General features: G+C 43.3%; 2 protein-coding genes across 21 annotated transcripts in view; one reads left to right on the forward strand and one right to left on the reverse strand.

The window, feature by feature from the left end:
* MRTFB (myocardin related transcription factor B) overlaps positions 1–23,583 on the forward strand; it is a 146,898-nt gene that overhangs the window by 110,677 nt on the left and 12,638 nt on the right. For 19 of the 20 annotated variants that reach the window (XM_061599901.1, XM_061599908.1, XM_061599907.1 and 16 more), the window contains 5 exons: positions 3,661–3,804; positions 13,339–13,586; positions 15,321–15,474; positions 20,056–21,072; positions 23,371–23,517. In XM_061599901.1, the coding sequence (XP_061455885.1) occupies positions 3,661–3,804; positions 13,339–13,586; positions 15,321–15,474; positions 20,056–21,072; positions 23,371–23,517 (1,710 nt within the window). The remainder of the gene's footprint in view (positions 1–3,660; positions 3,805–13,338; positions 13,587–15,320; positions 15,475–20,055; positions 21,073–23,370; positions 23,518–23,583) is intronic. The other variant, XM_061599918.1, reaches the window with a different exon arrangement.
* Positions 18,895–23,583, reverse strand: part of LOC133371915 (tudor domain-containing protein 7-like) — a 158,521-nt gene continuing 153,832 nt past the window's right edge. Inside the window, exon 6 of the transcript XR_009759420.1 lies at positions 18,895–18,905. The gene's annotated coding sequence lies outside the window, so the exon portion shown is untranslated. The remainder of the gene's footprint in view (positions 18,906–23,583) is intronic.

Consider the following 23,583-nt stretch of genomic DNA (forward strand, 5'->3'; position numbering starts at 1 on the left):
GGTGTGCACGTCTGTGTGGTTGCTGCGTGTGTGCATAGTGTATGTATAGTTGCCATGTCTGCATAGTGTCCACAACAATTTCTCATGTTTGCAAATGCGCCCATGGGCCCCCAAAATTTCCCAACCCCTGTGATAGCTCAGAATATGTCTTCATAGGTATATGCGAAAATGTTGGGCCTGTTCAGTTCATTGAGGAGCAATACATGGCATTCAGGCCTGCAAGTCTCTAGCCCTGTTAAATATCTGCACGTCACAAGGAATGGCAATAGCATATATATTTTTAGATGCAATATCTTTAAAAAGTGATGTGGAGGAACTAATCAATTCTTGTAAACCGCTTAAAGAATTTTGTTTTTTACAGTCAAGTGGTATAGAAATTTTGTTAAATAAATAATTCTGACCAGAACTGAATTCTTTTCTCCCTTTACTGGTAGTAAAACCTGGGTAAAAAAAATCTCCTTCATTCTTCTCCTTACTTAGATTTGTTGGAAATCTCTGCCTGCGATATCATACCTGTTTCTTCCATCCCCAATCAAATTGTGCCAGCAAAATAAGTCTGGTCTGTCCAAAAGCACTCCCAGGTACTCTTCGAGATAAACTCTCAAACCCTGTGCAAGCACAGAACTCATTTTCCAAAATATGGCAGGGTGTTAAATGTGAATCATCCCGTTTTCTTATTGCTGGCTATGAATGGAAAATTTATGCCAGACTGTGGCCTATATATTTAACATTTCTTCATACATGCAATCAAGTAGTTGGCCAAGAACATAAATTTCTTTTAATTACAGTCACTATAAAAATAGATGAGATGTTTTTTCCTTCACAAAAGGGATAAACTTCACAGGACAAAAAGCTGGATGAGACAAGTAGTTGCACAACATCAGGTGTTCCTTTTTATTGCGTTTCTTCCAACTCATTTTTAAGTAACATTTAAGAACACGTTTGTTTATATATAGTTCCTTTTAGAAATGTTTGCTTGCCATTAAAATATTTCCGTGCAGAACATTGTAGGGCCTAGATTTTTTTTTTTTTTTTTTTTTAAACCAAGATCCAATCTCCTTTGTGGAGATTGTTTTTTGTGTAATATTGCTAGTTCATTGAACCCAGTCTTTACCATGGTCCCTTAAGGCCAACCCAGATATTACACAGTTGATGCACATAACTCAGTAAGAATGGGTTGTATTGTAATGAAAAGCAGTTGCAGGTTGTTGCCTGTTGAAATGGAGGAAGAGTGGGAGGCGGTGCTTTAGTCCTATACAAACTGCTTTTCTACATGTTGGGGAAAAGATATGGATAGAGAGCTTGGGTCAGGAGTTGACTCTGAGCATCAAAATGGCTTATGTTGCACGATTGTAATGTCTAGTTGGTCTTTACAACTGATATAAAGAATTTTATACCATATGTCACTCTTTTTGGCTTAAGCAGTGCTAATTAGTTTAGCAGCCTAGATCTAATTAGCAGCCTAGATCTAATTTTTTCCTTACTGTTTTCCCTATATTGTCTGCTTTAATATATACATGTTGCAGGCCTCTGACTCATATTGTCTGCTTTAATATATACATGTTGCAGGCCTCTGACTCAAAATTATTTCATCGTGAACAGATGGTGGAACAGAAACAGAATGCTTGCTTTACGTACTGTGCTCAAGCTGTAATTTTTTTTTTTGGAAAAAAAAATCTTACCCTTACCTCAGCAAAAAACCAAGCAAACACTGGATACATAGGATTGTATCCAGCTAAGTCCTATTCATAGTAGATCCATTAAAATGAATGGGCAAGGCTAATATTAATTAATGTCAGTGGGTCTACTCTGAATAGGACTTAGCTGGCTCCGCCCCACTGATTCTGTCTTAAGTAAATCCAATCTTTATTGCCAGGCCAAAGGCCAACAGTCAAACAATAGTACAGTAAAAAGTAGACCTCTCAAGATAAGATTAAAAATCCCATTTTAAGGAAAAAATTGTAATTGAATTTTTCACAGCTAGGGAAGATTGTATCAACTGAGAGCTAACTTCAGAAAATGAAGGTGTGCAGAGTTTGTGATGAAGGTTGTGCTGGAAGTTGCTGGGAAACGTACTGGATCTTCTAGACCAGGTTCATAATGGGAATTGGGCAATAGCTGCTAATGAAAAGTAATATAACATGGAAATAGTGCATGGAGATACCACTATACCATCAGTGTGCACAACATTTAATTGAAATTAAAGGTCAGGCTCCTACAGTGAGGAATTTGAAAGGCAAGAGTAAGATTTAAGTATGTATTCCTTCAGTTTTGAACCAGCTATCTATGGGATGCTTGCCAAAAAAATGCCTTTTAGTTTTTTTCTTTGTTGTCTTTATCACAAAAAATATACTGAGCATTTTGCAGACAAGTGAGGCCTACAGTAAAATGTTTCAGCAGTCCAGTTTGCCCATAATGCTAACCCAAACCATGGCTTAGGGCAAATGAGCAGGTTCCCAGAGGAGAGATCATGACTGCTTCACTCCTTCCCTGGTTTTGTTTCTGACATGCTCCCCAGGGCTAAACTGTGGTCAGCTCAGTGTTACAGTTGAACCTGGGTTCATGCTTTGTCTCCCTGAGAGAAAACATAAGTGGTTAACAGCTCATGATTTGTCTTGATGCAGTGGCAGCAGGACCAAGACAGGAGCACAGTGGTTGCAGTCTTTGCTCTGGGAATCTATGTTTGTACTTCTGCACTAAGCCATGGTTTGGCTTAGCATTACATGCAAACCGGGTCTGTGTATTCTCACCTCCCTAGTAGGAGTGACTCCTGTTCAGGATGCCGAAGCCATTCCATCTCCTTCCACCTCCCCCTCTGTTTTCCATGTTTTCTTTTCCAACAGATATTAAACATTCTGTGGCCACTGAGTTTACACAATCCTTATTGGGTGGAGGGTTTTTTGGGGGAGGGTTTCAGCACCATAATGTTTTGTGTTGTTATTTGTAGTCCTGCAAACCTCTGGGTTCCCCCAAGCATTCTGATTCCTCTCTCTTGTTTCTTGACAACTTCATTTTGGCTCCATTTCTATTGGCAGTCGCAGCATGAGTTCACAATGAGAGAAAATGACAAATTGCAGTCAATACCTTTCCAAAGATTTCTTAAATACATTTCTAGCCTTAATATTTTTAGTTAATTTTTTTCAAATTAAAATTATTTAAAAATGTAATTTATCAGTCAGTATGTTTGCAGTTGATAAGTGCTGAGAACATTATTTCCAGTAGTTCTACTGCTTTGACCTAGAGAAATCTTGGCAGCAGTGGGAAAAATTGAAGGAATCAGATCCTGTGTTTGGAGGAAAGCCCGGCCACTAGACCCTTTCCCTTCCCACCACCACAAAATGTTGTCAGCCCAGCAGCATGAATTCACCTTGCACACTATGCTATTTCCAATGGCTGTTTTTGATATATTTGGATACTGTCAGCAGCAAAGGAAAAACACAAATATTTTTTTAAAAATGTTTAATTCCACAGACTGCTCATAAATCGTCTGTAGACATTTAAGAAACTTTCCTTTTCTTGAGAGATTCAGGAGAATTTCACAGCTCTGATTCTTTTTGGAATATGTGTGATGTAAATTCTCTTGGAACAGCCAATGCCTATATTGAAAACGGTTTGAGTAGTAGTTGCTCATTTTATTTTATTTTATTTTAATATTAAAAGTATCCCACCATAACATCATCAGTACCTGAATTTCTGAAGCCACCTGTCACAGATCAGCAAACAACCCGCTCTGCAACTGCTGCTTCTCTTACCACAAATACCGTCTCTGCAGCAAAACACAGCAGTGGGCCAACACTAATAAAGGTAGGAGAAAACAGACACGGATATGTTTGGTTTATATATTGTGTTTACATAACAAACAGAAAAGTCTCACCACAGGAGAAGTAAGAGAAATAGCCAGTTCCGTTTACTAGTATTACAGATCTTGCGAGACAGTCATTTGAAAAATTAAACAGCACGGATAAGGAGAACTTTCTATTAGTTCAGTTGCCGCTTTAAACCATCATAGATAGCACAAATGATGGTTCTGTTATGTGACTGATAATTAATTTCAAGCACCAACATTTTGCCAGCATTCAGTTCTATACTTTAGAACAAAAGGTATGTATGAAGGAAAATAAGCAACACAAAAATATCTGATGTTTAGTTCATTTACTGCTTTCATCAAACAGTGGTTTTCAAATTATCCAGACAGTTGTTTGCATTTGGATTTGCACTATTTGGTAAGCATATGTTCCCAAACCTGCATTTGCTGAGATGACATGTAAACAAGTAGGACATGTGCAGGAGATGTTCAGCCTTCCTAAAAACAAATAAACAAAAAAACCCCACAAAAAGTTGCACCTCAGTGTCGGTGCAGATGTAATATTGTTGTAGCATTTATATTTTTCAGACTGACACCAAGGTTTATTATACTGCCAGCTGAATTAGTGACCTTCAAAAGAATGCAGGAAAGGACATTCCCCTGCCAGTTTCTATACAATTGTTTTATAAGGCATTTCCCTGAGTCCAGTAGACACAGTGGTGATGTCACCTGTAAGCTATGGCAACTTTTTCTGCAGTAGTTAGATTTTAAAGATGCTACCCAATAACACCTAAAGCTCTAAGGCAACAGTTCTCAGTCTTGTAAGACAACTCTGTATAAGAAGGTACAGGTAATTCCTGGGGAATAGGAATGCTGATCTGCCAATACATGTGCTCTAATGAATACTAGGCAATGGCGCAGGATGATTGCTCACTGCCAGCACAACACTGAAGAGGCTATAAACTGGAATAACCTGAGTTTGCTATGCTTTGGGCAGTTGATTTAGCAAAATAGTTAACAGTGTGACTTTAAGCAAACTGAGCTTGTTAAGCTATCTGAAAGAACCTACCAATATTATACCTACAGATATTGAGTACAATTTAGAACTGTGTGGTTGTGAGTACATGTAACTCCATGCACAGGATGTGTTGCATATGTAATGAGGAACCCCCATATTCTGCACTCCGGGTGCTAATTAGAAATGCATTTGATAAAACAAAAGTCCAAATACATATTGGAGCCTCTGCCCATCAAGATACATATGGACATACGGTTTCAACTTAGGCAGAGTTGGGGAGGGGTTATATAGCAATTTACTGTTGCCATAAATAGAGTAGTGTTTTGATTAGGCTCTTGCACAACTATTCTGTGGTTGATTTTAATTCTTCATTGAAGCTAAGTCAATTCACTGCAGTGGTTGTGAGGAATTTCCTTAATAAAGTTCCTACAATACGGGGCTGTGATCTGCCTTTTTGTTTATAAGCATGGCATGTAGCCCAACACAAAAATTGTTGACTGTTACAATTTGCTTTCTGTTTTCATTCATTAATGATTATCTGTTCCAAAGCTTATGCATTATTACAGACTGGTAAGACAGTCTGCACATTCAGATTGCTAAATTGGCACACTTGAAACATACTTCTGATCAAAATCTGTCAAGGTGATCCTTGTCCATATAGCAAAAGAACATACAGCCTGCAGGATCAGTCCAATGGCCCATCTAGTCCCGCATCCTGTTCTCACAGCAGCCAACCAGATGCCTGTGGGAAGCCCTCAAGAAGAACATCTGTAGTGTGTTATTTAGGAATTGAACTCATATGAGTTCATATAACACTTTACTTTATGCATAGGTACATTAAAAGCCAAAGAAATATAAAAGTAGAGAATAGCATAAATTCTTGTTTGATAAAAGATAGTTGCCCTATCCAGCAAAGGAGACAAGCAGCCTTCTGTGCGTAGCCATTACAGATGCAGAAGTGTGTCTGGATGCATATTGTCATTCACATTTTGATGCTCCATTGGGCCTCATTGAATTGGCTGCTTTTGATTTGCATGTGGAAGCAGCTCCTTCTCTGGGGCCAGAGACATATCATGCTGTCTTGACACTGGCATTTGAAAAGTTAAGTCATTTTGTTAGGACTGCTTCAGACATAATGGGAAACCGTGATTTCCCACTAAAACAGGGGTAGGGAATCGCTTCTGTCGAGTCAGACAGATGAAAAAAAATGGCCCACTCTCTCCATGGGCCACATTTAACAGATGGGTGGGTCTGCCCACCTGTCAATCAATCATAGTGTATTTGATCCCACTGTAAAGCAGCCTTGTTGCAAAAGACCAATTAGGAGTGAACTTTCATTTGCCGTTGTTTAAATTCAGCGCCAAATGAATGAGCAAGCATCCTGGTGTGCACTACTAAAATCATGCCTGCTGCACTCCTTGGCTTCCTCTCATGATTTGTTTGGAAAGAAACAAACCACAAGCACTGGTTCTTACATAACACTGAGCCAGTACTTTGGTTTGACGTGGAGCTGGATGGGTGCAGTTTTAGCACTGTGTAGTAGCATGCTTGCTCATCACGGCGAGACATAGTTTAACTTACCATGGACTGTGAACGGAGCCATTGTGGCCCTTAAAGCATTGCACAAGTTAACCCGCTTTGGATCCAAAAGGTTATATTTTCCATAGGAAGTGGGCCATCACTGTGGGTAACAGTTCCACCTATCGTGCGAAGGCAAGAATGTTTTTGAAGTCAAGACTAGGGACGTCATGCCCCTCCCACTCTCCAGTTCATTCTTGCCTTCGTACGAACAAGATTGGAATTTCACGTAGCATTTAGCTAAGTCTATCTCTCTTTAAAACCTTTTTTCCTTTTTTCCGTTTTTTGTGTCTAGCCTACTGAGGATCCCCTCAGAGACCGCGGCTGCGGCTCTCTTCCCCCTTTCCTCAAGGCTATTTAATTTCTTTTATTTCCTTGACTGGGGGCTCCCTCTGAGACCGCGGCTGCGGCTCTCTTTGTTTTGGCAGTTTCAAGCCCCCTCCCCCCCCCGGCTCTGTCGTATCCGTAGCCAGGGGGCTCCCTCAGTGACCGCGGCTGCGGTTCTCTTTTTGATCGCTTTTGATCGCTTGTGAGGGAAGGGGAATCCCCCTCCCTCCCCCCCCGATCGTTACCACGGCTGCGGCTGATCCGATCTCTTGATCGCTTGTGAGAATCCACCCTCCTTCCCCCCCCCGATCGTTGCCGCGGCTGCGGCTGATCCGATCTCAGCGGGAGCTTGCAGCTGCGGCTCCCGCTCTTACTCCTTACCGCAGATCGCCCTCGCTACGTGGCTTAAATCCCACTGCGAAGGGCTTTACAGACCGCTATTGCGGCTCTCTCTGCGGCGGCTGCCGTTTTTTGCCTCTACCTGCCCTTCCAGAGTTTTTCCAGAGCCGCTACTGCGGCTTTCGGCGAGTCCGTGCTGGGCAGCCCTTCTCCCAGTTCGCTTCCGACGGCCGCCATTGCTCCTTCTTCCTCAGCCCCCTTTTGATCGTTTTTTTCCCGCCCGTTTTTCTGGGCGCCATTTTTTGAAATTCAAAATTCCCGCCTTTTTCGTTACCATTTTTTAAGCATCGGATACCTCCCCTGCAGGCTATCTATCTGTATGTTTGTGTATATGTGCTGCTGACAAATTTACACAAGGCTGATTTACACACATTTTTACTGTGGCTGTAATCATAGTGGCTGAATTGTATTATTAAGGCTGGAGCTCCAATCCTAGTGGGCTGGATTGTATTATCAAGGCTGGAGCTTTAATCCTAGTGGCTGGATTACATTATCAAGGCTGGAGTTTTAATCCTAGTGGCTGGATTACATTATCAAGGCTGGAGCTTTAATCCTAGTGGCTGGATTACATTATCAAGGCTGGAGCTTTAATATCAGTGGCTGACTTGTACTAAATCTGATTTACATTACATATCCTGCCCCCTATGGGGCCGTGAACAAGCCAAAAACCCAGCCTACAGCACTAATCTGAGTGTGCCAACTCTAAAACAGCCTATATTATATTAACGTTGATACCTCTGTGCATTCTGCCCCCTCTGTGGCAGTGCATTCGCCATCTGCCAGTGTATCCTACCCCCTCCGTGGTAGTACGCTGTGCCAGTTCGGGTCTTTACATCCTGCCCCCTCCGTGGCAGTGTACTGCACCCAGGTTCATATAAGATGGCAGAACAGCCAGGCATGTCACCATCAACACACATGGTGCCAGATCAGCCAGACATGCCACAATCAGCCAAGCCACAACATACTAACACGTCTAAGACCAGACATGCCAAAGCACTGGCTAAGACAAAACATCTTTCCAGCCATAGTAAACCAAAGCGCCCTCGTTATGTCTCTGTGCCAACAACCACCACAGCACAGACACACATAAGTGATATTTTCCATTCTCCTGCTCCTGCCTCTGACGAGGAAGAGTTTGTTGGCTTTCCCCCTCACGGTTCGCCTAACGAACCTACCTCTGGCTTACCGCCTCAGACATCTGTTCCAATAGCCCACCAGGCACATACATCTCACACATCTGGTCTGCAGCTGTCTCCTGATTTCCTCTCCCAACTCCAAGCCATGCTGGCTTATTTCACACAAATGCAGTCACTACCACAGGTTCCTGCCAGACCCCCACTCAACATGGACCAACGCGCGTTCCATGCTGCTCATCCTTCCTGCTCGCCAGATCCCTTCGATTTAGCCAGAGGCAGATGTACGGACGAAGCCTCGTATGCGGAGGAGTTAACTTTCACTGACCATGTTGAAGGAGACGACTGGAGCGACTATTCAGATCATGAGGAGGATACATCGTATCGCTTGTTCAATACCTCAGATTACCAACCGCTCGCACGTAGGGTACTTCATACCCTTGGTCTCCAGACTGCGCCCTCAACTTCGTCTGCTCCAACTCTCAAAGGGGCCAAGGTCCTCAAATCCCCTGCACCTACTGAACACTACATCCCGGTGCCGGACCCAATTGCCAAATTAGCTTCCGAAGAATGGGCCCACCCGCTCAAAGCTCGACGCTTCAAGAACATGGCTGACAGACTTTACGCCCTAGCCCCAGACTTCGCCACCAAGTTAGATGTCCCTGGCATAGATGAACCGATCGCTCGCCTCGTTTCACGATCTATCTTGCCCAGGGAAGGGGAATCCCACCTAAAAGATACTACTGAACGTCGAATAGACTTCGCCCTCCGCAAGAACCACGAGGCCACTGCCCTAGCCATGCGTGCCTCTGCCTCAGCCTCCATCTTCTCCAGAGCATCTATGATGTGGCTGGATGACCTTCTAGAGGACGATAACCCTGATCCTGTCGCCTTCAAAAGAGCACTATTGAAGTTACGTAAGACAGCAGCCTTTGTGGCCGATGCCACTTTGGATGCCACCCAATTAGGGGCACGAGCCATGACGACTCAAATAGTCGCTCGTCGCACCCTCTGGCTTCGCCACTGGCAAGCTGATTCAGCGGCTAGATTGAACCTGTCCAAGGCTCCTTACTCCGGATCTCTACTCTTCGGTGAGGAAGCTCTAAAGGCAGTTCTGGTTGATCCAAAAGACGCCCACAAACCGGTTCTAGCCACAATCAAGAACATCGACCACAGGCCCCTCAGGCGATTTCCCTCCTTTTGTTCTAACCAGCCCTTTCGAGGAACGCGACCAGGAGGACGAGGCCGCGATTTCAGACCCTATGATTCCAACGCATTCAGGGGCTCCTGGAACCGACGCCCCCAGGGCAGAGGTCAGTACCAAGGGCGCAGGGGCAACTCATCGTCCTCATATAGGGGAGGTCCTCGCCTACACAAGTAGTATTAACGCCATCCCCATAGGTGGCAGATTACTTAATTTTGGAGATCGATGGCTGCGCCTTACTACGGTCCCCTGGATCAGGGACCTCTTCACTTATGGCTATACCATAGAGTTCTGGGCAACCCCGTCAGACAGATTCCACCCGTCTCCTTGCCCAAGGGCACCAGCCAGGCACAACATCATGCAGACAGCTATACATCACCTCTTGCACATAGCGGCAATAGAGCCAGTTCCCACAACTGAGAGATCGGAAGGGGTGTACTCCCTCCTATTTGCTGTGCCAAAACGAGATTTATCTTGGAGGGCGGTATTGGACCTCAAGTTTGTCAACCGTTTTGTAACATACCGCAGGTTCAAAATGGAATCTCTCCATTCCATTACCGAGAGTCTGCATGAAGGAGACTTCCTGGCTTCTATCGACCTTAAGGAAGCGTATCTCCATGTACCCATTTGCATAGCCCACAGAAAGTTTCTTCGGTTTGCCTTTGGCCACCAACATTTTCAATACAGAGCAATGCCATTTGGCCTCTCCTCTGCTCCAAGAGTATTTTCCAAGGTGCTACTCATCCTAGTGGCTTACCTTATGAAAGGGTTCATATCTACCCATATTTGGACGATCTGCTTATACGGGCCAAATCTGAAGAGCTGGCTCATCATCATTTAATGTTCACCCTCAATGTTTTGCAGACCTACGGCTGGCTGGTCAACTTCGACAAAAGCCATCTCCAACCAACCCAACGCCTACTACATCTTGGGGCAATGTTGGACACCCTGCAGGCAATGGTCTTCCTGTCTCCAGATCGCATCACTGCCATCACAAGCATCGCAAGGTCCCTGATGCAACAAACATCCGCAGACGTCATGCTTCTCGCCAGAGCGCTCGGGATGTTTATCTCCACAATCCACATTGTACCCTGGGCTCGAGCTCACACTCGGCCCCTTCAGTGGACTCTGTTGCCTTTTCAAAAAGACATTGCCAGCTCCAACCATCGCAAAGTTCGTTTGAGCCCCGCTCTGTGCCTCTCCTTCCGCTGGTGGACCAAGGTTCAACACCTCTCCAAGGGCACGTCGTTCAGAGAACCCCGCAGAACCGTCGTGACCACAGACGCCAGCCTCATAGGTTGGGGAGCCCACTGCAACTCCCAGTATGTTCAGGGGGTTTGGCCCAACGCAGAGCGAGCTCGAAGCATCAACTGGCTGGAACTAAAGGCTGTCCACTTGGCTCTATGTCATTTTCAGTCTCTGTTCCCTTTGCATCATGTGCTCATTCGAACAGACAACACGTGTGTAAAATCACATTTGAACAGACAAGGGGGCACCAGGTCTCGTCCTCTGCAGGACTTAGCCTCCCTCATCTTTGTCTGGGCAGAACAACATCTACAATCCCTGAAAGCAGAGCACCTCAAAGGGATTTTGAATGTGACAGCAGACTGGCTCAGCAGACAACAGGTCTTCCCGGGAGAATGGAAACTTCATCCAGCCATTTTCCATCGTCTCCAGTGTCGGTTCGGCGCCCTCTCAGTCGACCTGTTTGCTTCCAGTCACAATTGCCAGCTTCCCAGGTACTTTGCCCGATACCTGGACTCAACAGCAGAAGCAGTGGATGCTCTGACAACACCGTGGCCAGACGGTCTATTGTACGCCTTTCCTCCCATACCATTGTTAGCCAAAACCTTGAGGAAGGCGCGAACCGAAAGGGCACAGCTGGTTCTGATAGCACCATTTTGGCCACGCCGTCCGTGGTTCTCAGATCTTCTGGCAATGTCAATGATGGACCCTTGGACACTTCCAGTAACGCCAGACCTCTTATCCCAGGGTCCAGTACTGCACCAGGACCCTACTTGGCTCAATCTAACAGCGTGGCGTTTGAACGGAGACACTTGAGGTCAGCTGGACTGTCTGACGCTGTGATTGATATTATTTTGGCCTCGAGAAGACCATCTACCACTCGCATTTCTCAACATACCTGGGTGGCTTTCTCCAAGTGGTGTCAGTCCCACCACCACGATCCATCCCAGGCCAATGTGCACCAGGTGCTCCAATTTCTCCATAGTGGCTTTATGATGGGACTTCGACCCAACACTCTACGTCGACATGCGTCTACTCTGTCATCCATTCTCTCAGTGTCCTCTCCTGGAGATCATATTTCCTCACATCCGTTCATCAAACGTTTTTTGAGGGGAGTCGCCCTACGCTCTCCGGCTGTTGTCCATCGGTTCCCCTCATGGAGTTTGCCGAAAGTTCTGCAGGCTTTGCAACGCCCTCCGTTTGAACCCATCAGAACTGTGCCCCTACGTATTCTGTCCTTCAAGGTCCTGTTTCTGATTGCAATCACATCTGCCAGACGCGTTTCGGAGTTGGGCGCATTGTCTTCCGCTAGACACCTCTGCGTCTTCCATAAGGACTCTGTTGTGCTGAAGACTGACCCTTCCTTTCGTCCCAAGGTCGATTCAGTTTTTCATTGCAACCAGGACATTGTTTTGCCTTCCTTTTGCCCAAATCCTACCCATCCTCTCGAGAAGGCTTGGCATTCGTTGGATGTCCGGAGGGCTCTCAAGACCTACCTGTCTAGGACCCAAGAGATTCGACGAACGGAGTCTCTGTTTGTATCCTTTCATCCAGGGTCTATGGGGCATAAAGTATCCAATCCTACCTTATCCCGTTGGTTAAGGGCATGCATTACCTTAGCATATGAGTCCCTGAAGCTGCCAGTTCCTGCTAGTATAACAGCTCATTCTACTAGGTCAGCTGCCACTTCGGCTGCTTTTGCTACTAATGCTCCTGTTGCCGATATTTGTAGGGCCGCAGTCTGGTCTTCCCCACACTCGTTTATAAGACATTATAAAATTGATTGTTATGCCTCTGCTGATGCTTCTTTTGGCAGACGAGTGTTGCAACAGGTTCTTAATGAGGATTAACATGTGGGTGGTCCCTCCCTATATGGGTTGCTTTGGTACATCCCACAGTGATGGCCCACTTCCTATGGAAAATGTACCATTGGTCTCACCTGAAAGGTGATTTTCATAGGAAGGGGCCATCACGACCCTCCCAATTGGAGGATGACTAGTGATTTTATCAATGGGTTATATGTTATTGTTTCCATATTATATTTAAATGTAAGAGTGAAGTCAAGACTTTTAGTTCTGTTATGTTATGTAGTTAGGTTAGAGTCATGTTGTTATGCATGTGACTATTATCTTATTTTCCTGGCGGGCCTGTTGGCCTTGTTCTTGTATTTTTAGATATCTCTTTTAGACTCGCTACGAATGAACTGGAGAGTGGGAGGGGCATGACGTCCCTAGTCTTGACTTCAAAAACATTCTTGCCTTCGCACGATAGGTGGAACTGTTACCCACAGTGATGGCCCCTTCCTATGAAAATCACCTTTCAGGTGAGACCAATGGTACATTTCAACTAAAGTTCTACTCAGAGCAAACCAATTGAAGTTAATAGACCTAAGTTAGTCATGTCCATTAATTTTAATGGGTCTACTCTGAATACAACTGATGTTGGATACAACCAAAAGAACCATAAGCAGAAGGGAAATTGTCGCATGCAGTTCTGCAGAATGACATCTTTGGATTTAGCTTCCCTGTTCGTACAGAGCATTCTAGTGTGAGGTGTAAAATAGCCTTTCTGTGAGCAGAAGGGAACCTTTGGATCCAACCCATCACTCTTATTTTCTATCTGTGAATAGCAACCCCACCCCAAGAACCCCAGTGACAAGTCCCGGAGCAAGAAAAGCAAAGAACCAAAGCCCAGAGTGAAGAAGCTGAAGTACCACCAGTACATCCCACCTGATCAGAAAGGTGAGAAGAATGAGCCACAGATGGACTCCAACTATGCTCGCTTGCTACAACAGCAGCAGCTTTTTTTGCAACTGCAGATCCTGAGCCAACAGCAGCAACACTACAACTACCAGGCGATTCTTCCTGCACCACTCAAGTATGTGAAGCTTTGTCCGTTTTTTTTCCCTGTGTGAAAGAGGGGATGGTCTTTAAGATAGAAAAACCTGAACTGCTATGCCTACTTTGGTGTTTTGTGGTTTGTAGAGCGGGAGAGCAGGTTTCTAGACGACAGAAGATTTCTGTTGGAAGAAGGGAATTGAAGAAAGCAGAACCTGGGCGTCCTGCTTCCTTCAATTCTTTTGTAGACCAGTACTTTCTTTTGAAGATTTGGAAGCAAAGTTCAATAGGCAGGGGTTGCAGTCCCATGTGTATTTTGTTTAAATACACACTGCAAACTTGTTTTGTCTGATTAAAGAGAGAAACCATAAAGCCCAATTATATGATCTGCTGTGCTAGGCAAAATGCTAGGCATCCCCCAACTCCAGCTCATTGCAGCAATTCAGGTCAAGGCAAAAGCACTAATCAAAACCTTGTCCAAGTCAGAGGTATGTAGGGTGCCAAGGTCAGGGTAGACACATGACAACACAAAGCAAAGGTCAGCCCATGTAGATGGACTAGCAACAGCTCCTCTACCTGCACATCAGGTGCCAGATCCCATTGTCCAAAGAGACTGAGGGCCAAGCTAGACAAGATACTTACTTCTGTGAATACAATTAATGTGTGTTTTGTTATGTATATAGCAGCCTTGGAACTGTGGGGTGGAGGAAGAGAACTCTCTCTGTCTCTGCTACAGTGCTGGTAAGAATTGCCTCTCTGAAGCTGCTATTTTCATTTCAAGGAAAACCTCCACTGCTATGCCCAATAGGAGCTTCCACTGAGAATGCATATTGCAGCTTTGGAAAGGCAATTATTTGTTGGGATCAATTGTGGGATCTTTTCCCCACCTCCTACAGCCCTGAGGCTGTTCTGTATTCCCATGGTTACTATTTAGAAAAGCAGTGCATGCTAATTGCATTGGCACAATTAACATCACATTTAGTTTGGTTTAGATGATATCTACTAAGAGTAGGCTCCGATTGTTGCTCTGGTGCGAGTACACTTGGAGCAGCAGGCCTTTGCAGACACTCACAGGACTGGGCTGCCAGTCATTACCATCAGAGACAAAGGCTTATATGTTTTTGTGTACCCAGCTGCTTATATTAAGTATTCATTGCACCAGTACATATTTAATATTATTATTTTTAACTTTATTTATACCCCGCCGTTTTTCCAAATTGGAACTCACGGCGGCTTCCAGATAAAAGACACATACAATTAAAAACCTATCAAAAATGAAAGCATGTAATACATAAATGAATAAGTATAAACAGATATAATTAAAAAATGAACTCTAGTTTAAAATAGCATTAAACTGTTTCTAATAATTAAAAAACAGAATCATAAAATCAGAATAATTAAAAAATAAACTGGCAAAAACAATATAACATCCTTTTGGGCCTAGAGGCATTGTGAAAAAACTCAAAGATAGCTATTTCATTGTCAAAACATAGGCTTTACAAATTCTTACTCAATTTTCAATACAAATTTCTTACAGCATTTTTAAATACCAACTAGCCCATAGCATGTTGTTATGCTAACAGAGTAAACTGTCTTTTTAAAACCAACAAATGGTTTGGATGTTTTTTAGTTCTACTATTATACTCTGATTTATATAGAATACATTAAATGCTTCATCGTTAAATGAAAAATCAGATTCAAGGCAATGCGTGTTAAAAGGAGGTAATGTGAGAGAGAAACTGGTTTGAGCTTTAATGCCTTTTTTCCCTTAAAGGCCAGTGAGTGACAAACAGAGTAACCCTGGGAACACACCACTGAATACTTTGAGCAATAGTACCTCTTCAGCAGCAGCCAGCATGCCAAGACAGAACAATAATATTTCCAACAGAAAACCCGGACCCCTGCCTCCTAGCTTGGATGATTTAAAGGTAAAAATTAGTGCTATGCCACTATTTCACAAGTGGTGGGTTTTTTTTGCCATGAAAGCAGTGTTTTCAGGGTGTCAGAAGGTTTTCTAACACTACCCATCCCCTTTTACTCACTTTGTTGACTGCTGTTTGCAGGCTATCTTCTTTTTGACTATGTGATCCCAGCCAGTTGGGGATCATATAGTCACCACGGGTGGCATTCAGTGCTAATCCAATTCAGAGTAGACCACTTGAAGTTAATAGACAGCAAACTTAGATTTGTTCATTTCCATGGGTCTACTCTGAGTAGGATTTAGTTGGATACAACCCCTAGATACTGTCATATTGCTGCATAGCCAGTCAGATTTGGCTACGTGACAGCATCATAAAGCCATATCAGAGCAAGGGTATTGCCTTTTTTTCTTCACGTTTGGTTTCTGGCAATGCCATTTACCTAAAAGATCATCTTACCCCTTATATACCCAGTTGATCACTGTGCTCTGCAAGTGAGGGCTTCCTGCAGATTACCATCTTATTAGGTCCATTCTACACAACAAAGGAAGCAGACCTTTATTGTAGTGACACTGACACTTCCCCTTAAATATTAGACAAGCATCACCTCTGTTATTTTTTTGGTGCCTACTGATGACCTTCCTCTTTCAATAAGCCTTTTAAGTACAGACCTTATCTCAGTTTGTGAATGTGTTGGAATTGCTTTTTCAGATGTTTTTAAAGATGTTTTGTTGTAAAATGTTTTAAAAGTCTTTGGATTTTAAGATGTTTTAGAGAGTGTTTTTAATGTTTTTGTTTGCTACCCTGGGCTGCTTCTGGGAGGAAAGGCAGGATATACATTTTTATTTTTGTTGTTGTTGCTGTTTAGCCAGTCACTATTTGACAATGAGTGATGTCCAGTGTTAGTCATACTCAGAATAGACCTATTGCAACTTAAATCCATTGATTTCCATGGGTTTACTGAGTATGCATTAGTTGGATATTACCTAATCCCACAAACTCAGTTCAGAGTGAAGGCAGGAAGCAATTCCTTCATGCTGAGGAGGAGATTTCCACCTTCATTCACCGCTCTGTCCGCTTCAGCCCAGCCCTAGCTATGTGCAAAAATATCAGCAAAGATTCCAAGTTGCAAATTTGCAGCAAAGCATAACTTTATTTTATGTTTTTATGGGGTTCCTATAGCTGTTTTCACAAAGATGATCATTCATATGTCCAGCAATGAGACCAGGTGTATAACCAAGGCTAAACCAGCAGGGAGCAAAAGGAAGTCCCTTACAATCAGAAGGCACACTTACTCTGGAAAGGGCGTCCCTTTTGCTATGTCCCTCTCCTCCCACCCCTGACCTAGGTACTGCTGGTGGAAACCAACTTATGTGGGTTGTTCAGTATCAGGTGTTTGTTTTTTCAGGATATGAGAAATTATTATTAAAACAAGGATGTGGGAAGAACTTTACAGTTGAGGCAATGGGGGAGTTGAGCACTGAGGCACAGAATATATTGTCATATAACTCATTCCCTTTTGTCCAACGAAAAAAAAATTGTGAAAGAAAAGCAATCCAATTATCATGGAGGGGAAACGGAACAGAGTATTCTGGACATCCTAGACTATCTCCATACATTTTATGCCTATCCTATGTAGGTGTTTGGGAAATGGAAGCTGGGGGGGGGGGAGAGCACTAAAAGCAGAAATGAAGGAACCTTGTAGTCAAACTAGACTAAATGTGCTGTTTCATCAATCCTGGTAACATTATCATAGTCCCAGATAAAGCTAGCGACTGGGTATGGTCTGAAGGCACATGATGCCACCACTTTGCTGAAGCGCTTCAGGTCTAGGTCTACATTCTAGTCAGTGCTAGGATGGGTGATCTCCTGGGAACCACATGTACCTGATGTTGGGTTCCATGACAGATGAAAGGCAGGATATAAATGTAAGACACAAATAAATAAATCTTAAATCTTCTTGAATCCATACCTCCACAATCATTTTATGACATCATGTCAACAGTTTGTGCTAGGGTCTACACAGGTCAGATGGTGTTATGTTTACGGAGGAAGGATTCCATGGGCATAAAGATTTTATGCCAGCCATTTTTTTTTTGCAGACTCTCAGTGGTTCTGCAAAAGCCAATTCTGGACCATAGCTGGAGTGCAAGAAAACAGGTCAAGGACTCTTCCAGATATGTGATAACTTTTAAGTATGGGTTAGTCATGACATGCCATAAGTTTCATCCAGTGTGTAAGAGCAGAGGCGTGCAATTAGCATGCTAGAGGCTGAAGCAACTGGAAGTCAATCAAGTAAACCTTTTCCTCTTTTCCTGCAGTGGTCATGAGCTGATGTGGTCCAGAGAATGGGCCCTAGACCGGTGTTTTCTCCTGTTACTAGCACTGTAAGAGCATTAAGGAAAACATACCTGTGGTTCATGTTAGAATTTGGTTACCAACAACCATAGATGTTGCAGCTTTGACACAGCTTCTGATAGTGGCCTACAGTACAGAGAAGTTTCCCTTTTAGAAAAGTAAATTCATAGGAATACAGGAAGCTGTCGTACATTGTCAGGCCATTGGTCGGTCTAGCTCAGTATAGTCTACACTGACTGGCAGCAGCTTTCCAGGATTTCAGGCAGAAGTCTCTCCCAACCCTATGGGAAGGTTGCCATTGGGGACTGAACCTGGGACCTTCTATATGCCACTAATATTCCAAATATTCTAGAGAAATTCCAAATAATAATCTAAATAACAAGGGGCATAGATTTTTAACATTAATTGTAAATGAGAGGTGGTGTGATGCGATGGATAGATTGTTGGATGACAGAGACCTGGGTTCAGTTTTGCCATGCATCTCATTGGATGACCTTGGGCCAATCACTACCTCTCATCCTAACCTACCTGTTTGGGTGGTTGCAGGGATAAATATGTAGGACTGAAGCTGGGAAGGACACCAGGTATGTTAATCTGAACTCCTTGGAAGAAAGGCAGGTTAAAAAATGTAGCAAGTTATAATTAAAATGTTTGCCTATTAATAGTTCATGCATCTGAATGAGACTGCACCTGTCAACAGCTTATATTTTAAGAATAACAGGTTTGTTTCTAAGGAGCCATGAGGCTCACTGTTTCTTGTATTTACAGTGTTCACGTAACTTAACACATCATTTTCCATAATCCTTTTAATATGGAAGAGAGACCTCTAGCATTCTGTCTCCACTTCTACAAAAGTTGAAATCACAAAGACAGGTTTCAGTAATCCGACTTTCCTCCCCAAAACAAAAAGGAAACATAGCTATGAGCCCACAAAATATGAGTGTTTGCAGTTAGCATTGTCAACAATGGAAGTGTAGAGATTACCTGTTGAACATTACCTGTACAAGTTGATTCTTTCACAGTTCCATCGTCAAGTATGTAAGTTCATACAATCATCCTTTGCTGCATCACAGCCCACATACCTGACTTTAAAGATTATGTTCCTAAGCAGTGACATTTACACTGATTGGCCTGACTTTTACCACTTTTATTTATTTATTTCACAGCCTTCACTGTGTTAATTAACCCTGGGGTTCTCAGTTTTATTTCTTGATCACCTAATAAACGTAACAGTGTAGTTGATACAGAATCGTTTTTGTGTGGAAGGAAAAAATATATAATGTATGCTAGAAAATAAGCGATTTTTTCCTCCAAAATGCAACATAAATGAAACAGGTTGCCCCTGATTCAGAGTTTTGTAAGAGTTCCAGTGTAGGCACCAGGGCTTGACTGTGAAATGCAACATTCTGCACATGCAGGGAAGGAAATGTACATGGAGGTGATCAAGCAGTCCAATGAACATGAAAACCTTGTGTTTGTGGAAACTACATCTGCACATTGCTGCTGCTGGTTTGATATTTTCTACTCATCATTCAGATCATACTACTCCTTTACATTCTTCTCTTCACTGACTTCTTCTCTCTTCTCACCTTCACTTTGTGTCTCTCTCATCTTGCTCCTCTATAGCTATCTATATTCTCCTTTCTGTTTATGCTCCTTCTCAGAACTTTCACCCTGCAGGCACCACTCCGCTATTGTAAACCTAAGACTACTCTCTCTGTTCTTTGCTACTGCCTCTTTTCCATTCCAGCCCCCTATCACTGGAATGCCCTTCTGTCTTCCCTCTGTTCTCTTCCTGTTTTTACATTCAAGCATCTCTTAAAACACATCTATTTACCATGATTTCCCCCACAGTACCCTTTTACTTTCTTCCATAATGTGATCCATGGGATGGATCTGTAAAGGGCAGTAGCTCAGTGGTAGAGCATTTGCTTTGCATGCAGAAGGTCAGATTCAATCCTGAGCATCTCCAGGTAGATCTGCGAATATCCCCTGCCTGATATCCTGGAGAGACGCTGCCAGTCAGTGCAGGCAATCCTGAGCTAGATGTACCAGTGATCTGACTTAGGATGAGGCAACTTGCCATGTGTCTTGTCTTTAGTAATTTCAGGAACCTTATAAATAATAAAAATAGCTCCTGTGCGCAAAAGGAGCCATCTGGGCCAGAGGTGTCTAGGTTCTAGTTGACCGCTTTTTCACAAACGTTAACTATCTTTTTTTCAAAAATATTAGGTAGCTGAACTGAAAATGGAACTAAAGCTAAGAGGACTCCCAGTGTCTGGAACGAAAATGGATCTCATTGAGCGTCTGAAACCCTATCAGGATCTTGACAATAATTCTGTCAGCACAAGTAACACAGTAGCAGTAACCCCTTCCACAAATGGTACCAGCAATCCTGGAGAAGTAACAGCAGTATTCCCTGTTGCTACATTAAATAAACCTGCAGCTAGCTCCGTTCCCAGCTTTTCTTCAGAAACAGCGTCTGTTGGAACTGGTAGCAAATCAACACCTATGGAATGCATCAACTCCCCTTTGCCCATTTCCCCATCTCCTTCAGAGCAATCCAGTCTCAGCACCGATGACCCTAATGTGGCAGAGACTTTGACAGAAATTATGACCATGATGTCCCCATCCCAGTTCCCAAACACATCACCTCTCCGAGCGACCACCAACGAGGACAGTCACAGCAGCGGGAACATGTTAAACATGGAGCTTGATGCAGCAGAAAAGGACCGTAAGCTTCAAGAAAAAGAGAAGCAGATTGAAGAGCTCAAGAGGAAGCTGGAGCAAGAGCAGCAATTGGTGGAAGTGCTGAAAATGCAACTTGAAGTTGAAAAGCGGGGGCAGCAGCAGCAACCCCAAGCCTCAGCTAATATAGTCTTGACTCTGAATCAGAAGCATATCAATCCTGCTGTCAAAGAGGAAGGCACTTTAGCAGATTGCTCTGACGCAAAGCAATCCGTATCTGAAGCCAACCATTCTTTAGGACAACCAGCATCAGTGGATGTCCAGAACCTAGTTGCCAAAAAGGCGATTGTTATCAAACAGGAAGTACCTTTGGCCAAAGCTGAGCCACAGAATGTCATATCTCAGTTCTATGTAAGTTCGCAGAGACAGCCACAAACTGCTGTTGTTGCCCAGCCTCAAGCTGTACTTACTGCACAAGGAACAGCACAGCTGCTACTACCGGTCTCTCTCCAAGGTCCAAATTCAGCCACTTCAGTGCAGCTACCTGTGGGCAATATCCAGGTACAAGTATGAAAGGTTCTTCTGTTCCCTGTTATTTGTCAGTGAAACTTAACATTCTGATGGTCAAGGGGAATTTACTTCTTGTGACGTCAATGACTATAAAATATTTATTTCTTAATTGTATGGATGGTCAAATGGAAAAACAAAGAACTAATTTGAAATAAATAAATTTTGATCCCAGATATAGATGTATAGAAGGAGCCAGGTTTGCACCACTGCAACTAGATACATATTGTAGACCTCATCTGTAAATGAAGAGCCTTTAATGCTGCTTGCTTTAAAATGTCCAAATGCAATATTGTATCCACACAAATACTCAGTGGTGACTGTGATGGTCATTTGCATGCATTGTTAGGGGCCTATAAAGGCCATGCCTGATATTTGGTTGGGGACAGATATCAGTGCAAGGAAAAATGACTTTGCTGTGAGTTGCTGCTTCAACACAGCAGATCACAAAACTAGATGATGAGACCATTCTGTTATTACTGTAAATCTGGTTGTCTTTGCAAACAGCCTACCATAAAATATGAGAGAAATCATCATGTGCCTAGATTAGTGCAAGACATGAATGCCTCACATGTACAAATACACACAGGGTAGTGTTCAGCTAAATAGTTGTACTAGCGCAGCAGACGTTTTCCCCCTCTCCTCCCACTGCACATGCCCCATGCCATCCCTAAACGTGCTCCAGAGTTTGGAGAAAACCCCAGAACAGATTTGAGGGGTATGCAGGGGAGGAGAAGGACGCATTCTTGCAGTGTAGATAACTTGTAGTGAAACAAGCATACCCTATGAACTTTCCCAATAAATCCCTGCTAAACTGGAGCTGGAACAGATGATCCCAGGTGGTGATGTCATAAAGAAACATTCTTCCAAACAGGCTCAGATTTACCAAAGTAATCCTCTTCCCACATTTTCTGTAAGGCAGAGAATGAGCAAGAAGACAGTAGCCACATAACAAGGCTTGGGATACTCCTTTAAGGTGAATGCGTAATAAAAAGTGTGTGATGTTGGCTTCATTCATTGTTTCCCTTATCCCTAAAAGATGCATCTTGTCATCTTAAGGAAGAAGCCATAGCTCAGTGGTAGAGCACATGCTTTGCATGTAGAAAGGCCCAGGTTCGGTGTCTGCCTTTCACGTAAGCTAAAAGGATCTCCAATAGCTGGGCTGAGAGAGGCATTTGCAAGAGTCCTAGGAGACCTGCTACCAGTCAGCAAAGACAATACTGGGCTAGATAAATGGGCCAATGTTTCGGCTGAGTATTAGGTAGTTTTGTATGTCTCCAGTGTCAGGCCAGTCGAGGGGTGCAACTGAATGGAGACATATTTTTTATTTATTTATTACATTTATACCCCACCTTTCTTTTCATCACAGATACCCAAAGTGGCATACATATGGTTCCCAGGCGGTCTCCCATCCAGGCACTGACCAGACCTGACCCTGCGTAGCTTCAGCAGGGAACTGGCCTCATGTGCCTTCAGACCATCACCTGGGACCACATGGGAAGCCTGCAGGGTTCACACAGTCATCTGGTTGGCCACTGTGAGAACAGAATGCTGGACTAGATAGGTTTTTGGCCTAATCCATCAGGGTTTTTCTTATTTTCTTATCCACAGCAAAACTGTGATGGGGGATGCATTGCATATATGACCAGCAAGTGTCACTTGCTTAGTTCCTCTAAAGGCTCCAAGACTGCTTTACACATCCACCCTGAAAATATGTCATTTGAAAGTCTGTCAAATAGGATAGGATAGTGAGGGTTGACTTAACAAGAGTTGTTATATTTACCATGCAACTCTAATTCTAAGATTTTCCTTTTCATCATTTATTTATTAAATGTGTATTATTTGCATCCAGCTGCCTGGTCGGCCCCTGCCAAAGTCCTTAGTGATATCACAGAAGCTGAACCAACATCAGCCACAGTAGTTACAACCTATGTGGCTGTTACGTGGGTTGCTTTGTTCTGTTTTTATGGTATAATATATTTATGTTGTGTAAGTCACTTGGAGACCTTCGGCTACCAAGCAAGTAACAAGTCTAAATAACAACTTCCATCTATATGCTACAAGCTGACAGCTGTAGCTCAGGGGCTGTGAACATGGTAACCCACATGCCTTATCACAACGTGCAGAGATTTTAGAAAGCTTTAACATTAAACTTTTAAAATATTTGTTGTGATATCCCCGGGTTTATTGATTTGTGTACAGTCCGATTTCTGAAGACACTGAGAGGAAAATAATACTACTGAGAATTGTTCATGTTAAAGCTGCTGTATTCCGATCCCCTTCCTCCTTTAGGCCCAGCCACAATCTGGCATTCCAATCTTGGCACAAGTTTCTACTTCCTCTTGTTTGGCCCAGAAAGTACCACAGATGCACACGTCGGCATCCAAAGAAAATGCTTCCCCACAGCATGCACTTGGTCAGACCCCACAAAGCAGAAGGGTTGGTGAATAGTTCTTTGAGTACAGATTAAGTGCATGTTGTAGCTGAAACTATTTAATTTTAACT

The sequence above is a fragment of the Rhineura floridana genome, chromosome 17 (assembly GCF_030035675.1).
Source record: "Rhineura floridana isolate rRhiFlo1 chromosome 17, rRhiFlo1.hap2, whole genome shotgun sequence".
In the NCBI taxonomy this organism is placed as follows: domain Eukaryota; kingdom Metazoa; phylum Chordata; class Lepidosauria; order Squamata; family Rhineuridae; genus Rhineura; species Rhineura floridana.